We start from the raw sequence: 13,753 nt of genomic DNA, 5'->3' as shown, positions 1-13,753 counted from the left end.
AAGTTAATTTATTCCCTCAGACCAGCACTGTACAACTTTCTGTACTGGATTCTCATGTTTCAGTTTCTGTTTGTATGCACAGGCTGATGGACTGATTTACCAAAGTGTGGGCAGGGGATGGATCAGTAGGCATCTTTGATGGTTGTGTAGCAATTGTCAAGGGTGTTTGGGCCCCCAGTGGGACAGGCGACGTGCTGGTAGTATTTTGATAAAAAACTCTTGAAATTGGCCTGGTTGAAGTCACTGGATATGATTATCCCGTTTCAAGGTTGTTGATTATGGAGTATAGTTCATTGAGTGCAGGCTTCACGTCCACTTGGGGTGGGATGTAGACTGCTGTCAGGATAGCTGAAGTAAACTTCTGTGGCAGGTAGTATGGGTGGCAATTCACCATTAGATATTTCAAGTTTGGTGCGCCGGAACTCACCAGAACCGTCAAGTCCGAGCACCGTGAGGAATTTAGTAAGCAGACGTCTCCCCCTCTTGCTTTGCCTGAGGATGCTGTATGGTCCACCTAGTGAATTGAGAAGCCCTCAGATTGGAAAGCACAGTCAGGTGAAGCAGATGCAAGCCACATTTCGGTGACAGAGCACACAGCAATCCCTCTGTTCCCTTTGACAGGAAAGTCTTGCTTTAACTTCATCTATTTTGTTTACAATGGCTTGGACATTAGCTAGTAGTACGTGGGGGGGGGGCGGGCAACTGGAAACCACGCTGTTTCAATCTCACCTGGAATGGATGAGGTTATGAGGGGATGTGTGTAACATACAAAATAATGAATTTAAAAGAATGATAAAATAAACTAAAGAACTTAGCAAGTTGAGCAGCATCTGAAGAGGCAAAGAGATCACTGATGGTTCAGGTAGAAACCCTGCATCAGAATAGAGTGTAGATGGAAGATGGTCAGTATACAGAAGTCAGAGGGATGAGACAGAGCTGGTAAGCCTATGTATCACCACTGTCTCAATACTTCCTGTCCACCACCTGGCTTCATCACCACAAATCTGGCTCCAGCTATCACCAATGCTGTTCAATCCGCTGAGTTCTTTCAGCAGCTTACTTTACTTCACTCCAGATTCCAGCATCCGCAGTCGCTTGTGTCTCCATAATTTAAAGAGTGTTGGAAAATTGGAATAACATACGATAATCCAGAAAATCTGTTAGTCTGCACCAGCAAAGTCTCAAGGGTTCTGGATTACTAAAGTTTACTATTTCTTTACAGAATACAGCTTGAGAATTATAGAACCTCTTCTTAAATCTTTGCCTTACCTCCTCAACTTACTTTCCATGTCCACATTGTCTATGAAGGAAGAATTGATTAAAGATGGTGGTGAGCATTCTGACTGGTTGAATCACTGCTTGGTATGGAGGCTCCAATGCATGGGATCGCAAGAGGCTGCAGAGGGTGTAGACTCAGCCAACTCCATCATGGGCACAACCTTCCTCAGCATTGAGGACATCAAGAGGTGGTGCCTCAAGGCAGCAGCATCCTTTATTAAGGACCCTCATCATCCTGCTCTCTTCTCATTACTACCATTAGGAAGGTGGTACAGGAGCTTGAGAACCATCACTCAACAACTCAGGAACAGCTTCTTCCCCCTCCACCATCAGATTTTTGAACAGTCCATGAACACCACCTCTATTTTGTTTTGCACTATTTAGTTTTGTAATTTATAGTAATTTTATATCTTTGCACAGTACTGCTGTCGCAGAACAAATTTCACATCATATACAGTAAGTGATAATAAATCTGATTCTGACAATTTCAGAATTGTCTTTAATTAATTTTAAGGTACTGATTTCAGACCCAAGTTTCACATTCTCAAAGTGTATATGGAATTTAACAAGTTATAATCCCTATTCCTCAGAGGATCTTTTCAGATCGTTACTTAATTTCATTATACATAACCAGATCTAAAAGCCTGTTCCCTGATTGGTTCCACGCATATTATTCTAAGAAATACACTTTGAACAAGTGTTCAAGATTACCTTTGCTAATGTAATGTAATCAGTCTTTAAGACTGAAGCTGCACACAATTACTGCAGTAGCTCTCTCTTGGACCGAGATTTTTTTTTGATTTATACACTGTCCAACAATGCATCTACTTTCGAGGGACCAATAGCTATTTCTATCAATGACTTCTCTTCCTTTCTATTTCTCATCCCAAGCAAAATGATTCTATTTTGATCTTCTTAGCCATGATCGTTTTTCATTGCTGTACTGATCCCATCTTTCTGCCCATCCTTTTGAAATGTCAAGTACCTTAAAATATTTAGTTTCCTGTCTTGACTTAGCAAATACTCATCAGTAGTGGCTATGAGATTAAACCCATTAATGCCACTAACTCATCTTATTGTGACTGCTGCTTAAATTCAGATAAAGAGCCTTAAATTTTTTTATTCTTTTTACCTTTTTTCCGTACTCTAACTTTACTTGTAAGTGTACTCATGTTTCTAGACTCTGGTTAATATTAACCATAAGAAAGGCAATAAGGAAGAGCAGTTGAGTAAAAGGATAAATGTATTCAGATGAAAATAAAAAGGGCTCCAGCGAGGCTACACCTGTAAATTGTGCACAACTCTGGGGCAACTGCCTCGTGGAAACTATTTTTCCACCTTGATGCATCAGAATATAAAAAACTTGGATTCCAGCTCATCAACTTGGAGCTAAAGTTAATCAAGCTGCATATGCTTATTGCAGATAACTGCTATCGATTACAGTAAACTCCGTTGGCTCCCACATGTACAGATCATCTGGCTTGCCAATAATGATCTTATTACTATTAATACTAGTCATAGTACTTTTTTTTAAATTTAATTCAGCTTGGTATGACAACTACTCTGTCTGAGATAGCAACAAACTGCAGAGGGTTGTGGACACAGTTCAGCACATCATGGAAACCAGCCTCCCCTCCATGGACTCTGTCTGTACTTCTCACTGTCTCAGTAAAGCAGTCAGCATAATTAAAGATGCCACACACCCTGGGCATTCTCTCTCCTCTGATCAAGCAAAAGAATCAAAAGCCTTCAAGCATGTACCACCAGGCTCAAGAACAGCTTCTAGCCTGCTGATACAAGACTATCGAATGGTCCCCAGTATGCCAAGATGGATTCTTGACCTCACAATCTACCTCGTTATGCCTTACACATTATCTGCCTACACTGCACTCCCTCTGTAACCAGAGCACTTTATTCTGCATTCTGTTATTGTTTTCCCTTGTACTACCTCAATGCACTGTTGCAATAAAATGATCTGTACAGATGGCATGCAAAACAAAGTTTTTCACTGTATCTCTGTACACACGACAATCATAAACCAATTTACCAATTATGGAAGATATTTGGCCATCAGCAGGAGGCAGCAAAGGAGGATCCTTGCAACCAATTTCCATGCAGTTGGCAGCAAAGAAACCTCACAGCCCTCTTGAGCAGAGAACACCAATAACTCATTTCTCCTCATCCCAATCCTAAATGGGTGACCTCTTATTCTGTAACAATACCCCCATTTTTAGATAGCCCCACTAGGGTAAACATCCTCTTATCATCAATCCTTCTGTCAATACCCTTCATTTTTCTACACTTCAATGAGAATAAGCCTGACCTGCTAAACTTCTCTTCATGTCAGCTCTTTCATATTAGGAATCAACCTAGTGAACTCTCTCTTCAATGCCTCCAAAGCAAGTATAACATTATTTGGAGACTAAAACTGTATGCAATACTGCAGGTGTGGTCTCACTAGAAGCCCATAAAGTTGCATCAAAATTTCCCTATTTTTATACCCCATAAGTCTTGCAATTAAGGTCAACATTCCATTCGCCTTCCTGTATCTGTATACCCAACCCTTTGTTTCATGGACTAGGACTCCCAGATCCCTTTGTACTGCAACACTTTAGGGTTTCATTTAAATAATATGCTTTTTCATTTTTCTATCCAAAGTAGATCAGCTCATTTTCCCACCTCCCAACTTTTCGCCCTGCCACTTAGTACTTTGCAGGCTTTTTGTGTCTTCCTCCCAACTTACTAACATGCTTAAATTTTGTATCAGCTAAAAATGTGGTTATTGTACACTCAATACCTTCAAGGCAATAATATAAATAGTATTAATATTTGAGACCCTAGCACCAATTCCTGCAAGACCTCACTATTATTGACTGTCAATTCAAAAATGACCCATTTATCCTGAGTTTTTTTTGGTTAGTGATTCACTTATACGTATGAATACATTTCCCCAACCCCATGTGTTCTTATCTCATGCAGTAATCTTTTATATCTGTAACACCATGCCCTATAACCCCTTAATTATCTATTACGGGGAGGTTTTTAAGCATTTTCTGTGAAGCCCAATCCCCAAAATTATTATTTAGAATATCTGCCATTTCTCAATGGCCTATTATTAATCGCCCAGTCTCAACCTCCAATATTTACCTTAATTACCCACTTCCCATCCACTGAGCTTTTAAAAAAATAAAACAGGGCCTTTTAGACGTTCAACATTTAGCTTCCCGCAGCAGCCTTTGTTGCTGTCACCACTTTGGAGCTAGGTTCCTGGAGACCAAGCACTCTGCTCCAATCACCCAATTTCTAAATGGCAAGAAAAAAAAATGGTTGTAGAGGAATATTAATGTTGAAGATCAGCAGTTGTCATAGCATGAATGACGTGGACATTTCTGCAATCCTAACTCAGATATCATAATTTAGCTGGTACCGACGTTTGGATTGAGGCCTTATACTGGTTTCTCCGACTGAACATGGTGTTAGCCAAGACCAGACCACATTCCATGCAATACACCAGAAGGACCACCAAAATGGAGGTGACTATTCTCTCCTTGCACTTTATGGCTCTGGCATTGTAAATTAAATGACCAATTACCCACAGCCTCTGGAATAGAGAAATTGAAAGGTTCCTAAAGCTCAGAAGTTAATAATTTCTTCTTCCTGTTCTAAATATCTGATCACTATCCTGACACCACATCTCCAATTCTGAACTGCATAGGAGCTATAATCAGATAGTAAAAGAGAAAAAAAAGTGTTGGGATCTTGAAACCCAATTAATCGTCACAGCTTGACTGGTTGCATGTGTGCTGTGGCCTCATTAATAAGATTTCAGATATCAACAAGTACTAATCACATTAGTGATGGCCCTACTGCATAACAAAAGGACCAATTTCCTGATAGGACAGCACAGGTTCATGTTGTGAGAAGTCAGGCCCCAAAGGCAGTGGCCCAGTTCAGCAAGTTTAATGGACTTACACTCATAGGATTTGATTTACACATTGACCAACAGTACCATCAGCCTCACTCACTCCTCCATCAGCAATCTCCATCACTGAACTGTAACTTAACTGTCAAAGCAAATGAGGAAGCCAGTCTTCACAGAATTCAATTCATTCTACACAATATTAAGAAAAGTCAATTGCACTAGATACAGCAAAGGCTTTGTGACATGACAATAGCCCAGAAACACAGATGTGCTCCAGAACAAGCCATGACTCTAGCCAAACTGCTCCTGTGTAGCTGCAACTCTGGCATTTATCCCACAAGTGTGGAAAACTACCCGAGTATACGAGATCCACAAAAGCAGGACAAATGCAATCCAGGCAATTACCAACCCAGCCTAAATCACAAGCAGAGTAACAACATGCCACCAACAGTGCTATCAAGCACCATTTACTCATCAATAATCTGCTCATCAACACTCAGTTGTTCTGCCAAGATGACTTGATTCCAGATCTCATTACAGCCTTGATCTAAACATGAAGAGTCCCAGAGATGAAGAGAGATGGAATGCCTTTGACATTAGGGAAACTTTAGTGTTGCAATACAGACCTCAAGAAAAGGACCTCTGAAGTTCCTCCATGCGATGTGCCAGGAGTTCTTCGCTTTCAACTTGCTCATCAATATCTTTCCCAACACCATAATGGCTAGAACAGTGTTCATAACTCCAAAAGTACATGCCTCCATGCAGTTAAGACTTGGATAACTTTTGGCAATGAACTGATAATTGGTCAAGCACTGACCATCTCCAATCAGATTGTATCTTCTCCCCTCACTGATATTCAATGAAGTTACTATCATAAAGTCTTGATCTTCACCACTGACTAGGAACTTAACTGGATCAGTCACATTAATATCAACACAGCAAAAGCAGAACAGAGGTCAAGTTATACAATCACTCCCTTCACCACAGTGGCAAGCATGTACTTTTACAAAATGCACCGCAAAACTGACCAAGTCATTGTCTTAGTAACTTGACTCCATCCCACTGCACCTCCACCACTTCAAAGAACAAAATGAGGAAGCATGAGGGAATGTGTGACCACTTGCAAGTTCTCAAGCCCCACAAAACTTGACTTGGAAAAAGATTATTGTTCTTTCATTAAAATGACAAAAGAACAATAAATGATGTAAATCATGGTCTAACAGCACAATGGGGAACTTTCAACACATGAACAGAGTGATTCAAGATCACCCCCTCAAAGACAACATGGAAGCAGCACTGAATTACATTGCCAATAATAATCTCATCATGAATGAACAGGAAAAAAAACACTTACCACTAATCTTCAAAGCCCCATCTCAGCTTACAGACACTGCCATCTAGTTAATCATGACAAACACAATACTCCTCTGGAAGTTAGAAATTCTCATAAGTATTCATGCTCATCATCTCCTACACTATGCCCCCACAGAAGAGAAGCTGAATTCAACTCTGTGTTCAGAGGCTCCCATCTTCTTCTAATGCATGGTATACCACAAAGTGTTAAATCTTCCTGGAGAGATACCAATCCAAAGGAAGTCATAGCCACTGTCCCCCCTCTTTGCCACAGAGAAAGTGGTTCTTGCTCCACTCATCATCTAGAGCATGTGGCATTCTTCGTAAAGTGGAGCTCTTTTACAAAAATACTTTTCATTAGGTCAATGCAAGAGAACAGGTTCCAAGGACTCTTTGTAGTGAGGCCTCCTATTCAGTGCTTTTCTCCCTCTACTAGCAGAAAGCTCTGCTTACATGCCTTTCTCACATTCTTATTATTTTGCCTACCCAAAGGAATAGCTAGAAAAACCTCCATTGGGTTTACCCTAAAGTTTAAGTGCACATTCTGCCAAAGCACTCCCTCTAAACTTCTCAAGTTCTAAAGGCATCTAAACATCAAAAGTTTCCACAACCAGTTTCCCTCCTAAGCAAACCTACAAGTAATTAATGACCTTTTAACTAACAGTGAGGAGCAGAGGAGGGAGAGGTGTTGGGATGGAATTCTTCCTGTTGCTGGATACTAGGTTCCCCACTTGTGTTAACAGGTACAATGCTGATTTGATGCCGGTGCTCTTACCAAGGCACAACCTCTGTACTTTGTATTCAATTCTTCTAGCAATATATCATACTGTTAGCTTTCTAAATACTTGTGGTATCTTCATATCAGCCTTTCTCAACTCATGCACTAGGACAGCCAGATCCCTCTGCATCTTAGCTCTATAATCCTTCAGTATTTAGATATTTTATTAATTATTCTTGCCAAAATGGCAACTACACATTTTCCTACATTATGTTACATTGGCAACATGTTTGCCTATTCACCTGACCTACCTACATTCTTTTGTTGCCTCTTTACAAATTAGTTTCCCATCTTTGTCATTCACAATTTAGCAATTATACCTTTGATGCTTCATCCAAATCATTTGCATAAAATGAACAGTTGAGATCCAGCACCAAACACTGTGGCACATCACATTACATCTTGTCGACCAGAAATTGATCAATTTGAAATAAAAATAGAAAATGTTGTAACACCTCAGGTCAGGTAGCAGCTGTTAAATGTTAACGGTTTCTTTTTGTTAATGGTTAAGGTTGAAGAAGCTTTGTGATTTTCTTCGATGATTGAACCATTTATGCCAATTCTGTTTCCTGTCAGCCAACCAATCTCCTCTACCGTGAGCTTTTATTTTCTACAATAAGCTTTGATAAGATGTTGAGTCAAAAGCTCTATGTACAGTGTAACCACTGCTTCCCCTATATCCCTAGGGAGTGGTACCTGCTGTAAATTTTAAAAACAGAAAACGTTGGAAATATCCAGGTCAGGGTGCACTTGTGGAAAGAGGAACAAAGTTAAAGACAATCTTTCAGATCAACAGTGTGATGAAAGGTCATCAACCTTTTTTTCCAGTCTACTAATGGTGCCTGACCTTTTTCACAGCAATTTCTCTTTTCATTTCAGCATTGCATGAAAATTGATGCTGATCTGCATCTCTCCTGCATGGGTGATCGTCAGACACTACCCCCCTTCTGAACGTCATATAGCACAAAACACAACAGAAGTGTACACGCATGTGCAAGATCAAATAACAAGCACCATGGAGCAGAATTTTGTAGTCTGCTTCTGAAGTTAGGCAAATAACCTATTGTCACAGATAATTATGGAAAACAAAAGCTTGATAATTCTAATCTTCCATCAGTTTATTAACATAGCAATCATTAGTCTACTTCGCTGTGTACTAGTGCCAGTAAGGAAACTAGACTCTTGAAACGTAAAATCCTGAATCCAAGTTCATAACAAGAACATATTACAGCTGTAAAATGAAGGTACCAGTACTATAAATCAAAATAACTCTGAAGTTTTGCATGTAAACAGCGACACTTTTTTTGAAACAGGACGTCAAATTTTCAACAGAACTTGAACCATCAGCCTAAAATGTTTGCCTTGTTTTTCTCTCTATATACTTATATGTAACAAAACTTTGGAAATTCAGAGGTCATTTCAGATCTCCACTATGTGCAGCATTTGCCTTTCCATGTCAGTTCAAGTAGACCTTATTTGTGCATGTTGCTTCAATAAATTCTTTCATTGGAAAAATAATTCACACACTACAATATAAAAAGTACACAAAAGACACTAAGATTGCAGATAGCCTACATCTTCAATATCGCCAACTGACAATCAAGCTGAAGCGTTTTGCATGTGCTTTGTCAAGTAATACATATACCACTTCATAGTTAGTTTCCTATTTATATGATCAGAGCAAAATATTTATGTCAGCTTTCATGTAAAATAGTATTGGCTGATGAAGTGTTTTCAACAAATGACCCGCAGGTGGGGTGGGCTCAAGACCTACAGCCTTGTGTGAGCCAAATAAAAGTCCATTTACGCAGAGTATACTTTTAAAAACAAGAAAGAAAACAAATTACAGCAACTTCCCCTAATAAAGCAAAGTAATTTCTACATACAAATAATAATGGAAAATGGGTACAAATAAATGATCTGCATATAACAATTGCAATGACTGACAGCCATGCAGTCAGCAAGCTTGATTGACAGTGCTATTAACTGAGAAATCTCCTCTAACTGCCTACCCTGCAGAGCACCATAACCATCCTAACAAGAAACACTAACATTCACGTAACCACAAATAGATTACAGCACTAAAAGGGTGTCTATAAATCCAAGGTATTTCTATGCAAGTGCAATCCAAATAGTTCCATTCCCCACCCTCCTTCCATACCCTGCAGGTTTTTGCCTTTCAAGTTCTTATCCTGCTCCCTTTTGAACACAATAGAACCAGCCTCCACAACTCCCCCTGGCAGTATCTTTCAGATACTAACTAACCATTTGCAGCATAAAATGTTTTTCCTGTGTCTCTTTTGCCAATCACCCTCATTTACTTTCTCTAGGTCTTGAGCCATCCAACAATGAGTACAGTTTCCTCTATCTAAGCTGTTCAACATTTTAAATACTTCTATCAGATACCCTAGAAACCTCCTCTGTTCCATGAACGTGCAGATTATCCAGTTTATCTTTGAAACTTGTCCATTATGCCTAGAATCATTCTATCAAACCTCTTCTGTCCTTCCAAGGCCTTTACATCTTTCCCAAAAATGTGGTGACCAAAACTGGACAAAATATTCCAGCTAAATTAGGTGTTTTATTAAAAGATTCAGCATCACTTCCTTACTCCTGTATTCCATATTTCTTTATAAAGCTCGTACACCTATGCCAGCTCAACAGAATACTGCCATCTATACTACTTCCCAACGTGCTACCTGGTAACTAATGCTCTTTCATGTGCTCATCAACTTCACCCCGATTCTCCAAATCAACTATACTAGAAGTAATTTACATTACTCCATCAATAGTACTTCTTTGAGATGTGGGAAGGAACCAAACTAGGGGAAACCCACGCTGTAAGAGGTATAAACTCCACACCAGACAGAACCAAAAGGTCGGGATCAAACCTAGGTTACTAGAGTTATGAGGCAGTTACACACAACCTACAGCACCACTGCTGTATCCCGTTTAGTACATATTCCTGCTCTTGTTCTTCCTACCAAAATACAACCCCAGTTTTCTGCATTAATCCGCCATTATTTGGGCATGATATGAAATTCACTTAGACTAATCATTAGGTTAAAAACCTCAGAACCCAATGCCAACATTGACAGATCATTTTTTCTGCAGACATACAGACTCATTAGAACTAAGAAAGTGTCTTTATTAACCACATCTAAATGTTTAAACACAACTAATTACTACCGTGCGCTCCAAAAGTCTTCACCGGCTCAGCCATTACATTTGCACTCCCCACCTTGCTGCCAATCAATTAACGAAAGACTTACCGTATGTTATAGTATCCATCGATCCAATTATCTATTTCATTTTTAATATGGCATGAGGGTTGATGAAGTCCGCGGTCCAACAGCCCACTTGAGCACCATGAATCAGTTGTAAAAATGTTATCTCGAACAGCCAAGGTGTTCCTCGGATATTCGGGGGAACCACCGTAATCATTCTCCAAGACGCCCTTCTCAACATAACGCCAGGATGACGGGGACCCATAAGGCGGGTGGCTGGTGCAGTCGGAGTACCTGCACTGGGAAACAAACTGTTCGCGGCCGTCCGGGGTGTCCGACTCCTCCACTTTGACTCTGAAGCTTGCGAACTGGGCGTCGCAGTCGTCGTCCCCCCTGAAGCCAGGCCTGTCCGACAGATTGTACAAGGTGCTGTCTTCCGAGGGAGGGGGACCGGAACCGTAGTTGGTCAGGAACACTCTGCCATAGGAGCACTGCTTGGGATCCTTGTCGGGGAACTCGCCCGCCTGCCCGCCGCCGTCGTCGCCGCCGCCGCCGCCCATGGGCTTGGCCTCGGCCACACGACCGCCCGAGTCCTCCACCAGACCGCCGCAGGTCGCCTCCCGACGCGGCGGGGCCACCTCGTAGTCGACGGCGAATGGCTCGGCTTCTGCTTGGCCCAATGCCGCCTCCAATTCCTCCGCCGCCGCCTCCAACCGGCCGGCCAGCCTCCTACTCTGGGCCCCGGGGCTCGGCTGGTCGGACGCGGCGGCGGTCCTGGCGTCGAGCCCCGCGGTGCCTTTGGCCTGCGGGAAAGCGAACATGCAGTCCCTCTTGCCGTGACCGCCGTAGGTCGACTGCGGCTCGCCCAGCTCACTGCTGTCCACGTTGAGGCCCATGGAGACCGAGACGGCTTTGCAGAGCTCCCGGGCGGTGTCGCTGGTCAACGAGTACGAGCAGCTGCCGTTGAACTCGGCCTCCGGCGAGTAGCCGCCCGCCAGCTCCCGCTCCTGGAAGTCACAGGGGTAGCCGCGGCCCTTGTCGCGCTGCGGGCGGCCGAACAGCGTGCGGACGACGAACGGCCGCAGCCCGTTGGCAGCTGCCTCCTCCTCCTCCTCCTCCTCCCTCAAGATGGCGCCGCTCCGGCGGCACGCGGCGTCCTCACAAAAGGCGCCAAATCCGCCGCCGCCGCCGCCGGCGGGCTCGCGCGCTCCCGCCGCCTCTTCGCGCGCTCCCGGGCACTCGTCGTCGTGCGCGCACGCCGCGTGGAACACGCTCTCGAACAACGCCCCCTGCCGCTGGAAGCTCACCGGCGTCAACCCGAGCCCCGTGTTGTAATTGCCGTAGAGGCTCTCCGTCTCCATTGTGTCCTCTTGTGTGTGTGTGTATACAAGCTATCTGATGGCAAAAGTTAAGCTCTTCCCTTGTGTTTTGTTAAAATGCAAAATTTGAATGACCAATTCCAAAATGCATTTAGAAGAAAGCAATTAGGAAGGGCTGCAAAAACAAAAAAAAATTAGCAATGTTCAAAATCCCGTTACTTGATTCATTTTTCTCCTTCCAGCGCACTTAAGTTTTTCATAGCTCTCACAAATACGAGATTACGTGCAGAGTTTTATTGCAATCAGCAGGAGCTGCCAGCATTACTTTTTTCCTCCACACATGGCCAAATAATAAATGTGTTAAATTCTTTCATTTCACGTCAACGCTGTACGATCCCATATAGTAACTCCGCCTTCTCTCGCATCCGTGACACGTTATTTGCACTGCAATCGTATATATATTTGCCTGCTTTCCGTTTTCGAATTACTGGCGAAGCACTTTTAAGAGAGGCAGGATTCGGTAATAGGTAGCTTTATAATTTCAATTGCACGACGATATCCCCGTTGCAATCCCGGCAGACGTTCAATGACAGTCGTATCCCTGTTTTAATTGATAAATGCAGGGACGAAACTCGTTCTGCCCGACCCGGTGGAACGCCGAGGTTCCCCAGTAATATTGTCCAAGGCCGATCCCGCAGTTCAATCTCTGTCGGTTAGTTTAAGTAACAATTACTCAGAAGCGGCTATAAGAGATGTACAGTAAACACGATCCGCTGTCACAAACAACAAGTGTTTGGATTCCCTTTTTTAAAGCTCTGGTTCCAACTGAAACGGAGTAAACTATTCCCGGGGACAGGAGAACGGAGATTCCAACATGTGGGAGCGAGAGCAATGAGATTCTCGGGAGGTTCTGCCGAGATCACCAGCAAGTTTTTTTTTCGTGGTATTCACTTTATCGTTAATTCCACAAATACTCACTCTCAACGTAATGCAAAGTCCAGTTTTTGCCTGTCCCTTGTTGCGAAAATACAGCTGAAGTGTGCTCATCCAGCAAAGTCCCACAGAATTGGCACCGCAAAGAATCGCAAACTTTTCTGCCCCACTTAGCACTCTTAGGTTATGCAGCTCGATTTCCGTGCTTTGATTCCCATCGATGCCTTGGATTTGTAAAATATTCCTTGGATTTTATTTGCACGGCGCTTTTTTTTCTAATTTAGCGGTATCCGATTTTAGTGATCAGGTTGCAACCATTTTGTCAAATTCAGGTGTGCGTGCTGTGATAGCAAAGCAGCGTTCGATCTGCGCCTTCTCTGAGCTACTGAGTGCATCTGGCAATTGAAAGTGTTGACGCTACGTTTTGAGACCTTGGGGTTTAGCCAAAATAGCTGCGTCAATCAAGAGTATATGTGTAAGCGAAAGAATCAAACACATTTATATACAGGCAAGCGCAGAAGATATGTTAAAGTTACATGGTAATATTCCACATCCCAGAAGAGACCGATTTGTTTCAACTACTGTAATATATGCAGAGATTAAAAATATTATAAATCGTGGAACCATTTAACTTAAACGTTTAAGATGGTTCCTTTTATTGGTACATTGTTGGGGTGGGTGATTCAATTGGCTTGACTTTAAGGTGGCCACTTGAATCTAAACAGAGTTCATAATCCCTGGAAAACTAATTTAAGCTTACTTTGTGGAAGTCTATTAAAAATCGCCGATGTGGAATAGTTTATCAAATTGAGAATTATAGACATCTGAAGGAACGGTGATGCCTTTTGTTAGTCAAACACAGACTGGATCTTCCACACATTTGGTTCATGTGGACCAGAGACCGATTATTGCATGTATTCATTTTGATTATTTAATGGCAGCT

The 13,753-nt window shown here is 42.2% G+C and overlaps 1 protein-coding gene across 2 annotated transcripts in view; it reads right to left on the bottom strand.

Annotated features, from left to right (window-relative positions):
• ar (androgen receptor) overlaps positions 1-13,175 on the bottom strand; it is a 144,244-nt gene extending 131,069 nt beyond the window's left edge. For both annotated transcript variants that reach the window (XM_052022350.1, XM_052022351.1), the window contains exon 1: positions 10,604-13,175. In XM_052022350.1, the coding sequence (XP_051878310.1) occupies positions 10,604-11,919 (1,316 nt within the window). In that variant the 5' untranslated portion in view covers positions 11,920-13,175. The remainder of the gene's footprint in view (positions 1-10,603) is intronic.
• Positions 13,176-13,753: the final 578 nt, after the last annotated feature.

Source organism: Pristis pectinata, chromosome 8, assembly GCF_009764475.1.
Source record: "Pristis pectinata isolate sPriPec2 chromosome 8, sPriPec2.1.pri, whole genome shotgun sequence".
In the NCBI taxonomy this organism is placed as follows: domain Eukaryota; kingdom Metazoa; phylum Chordata; class Chondrichthyes; order Rhinopristiformes; family Pristidae; genus Pristis; species Pristis pectinata.
This window is presented reverse-complemented; position numbering and strand designations above follow the sequence as displayed.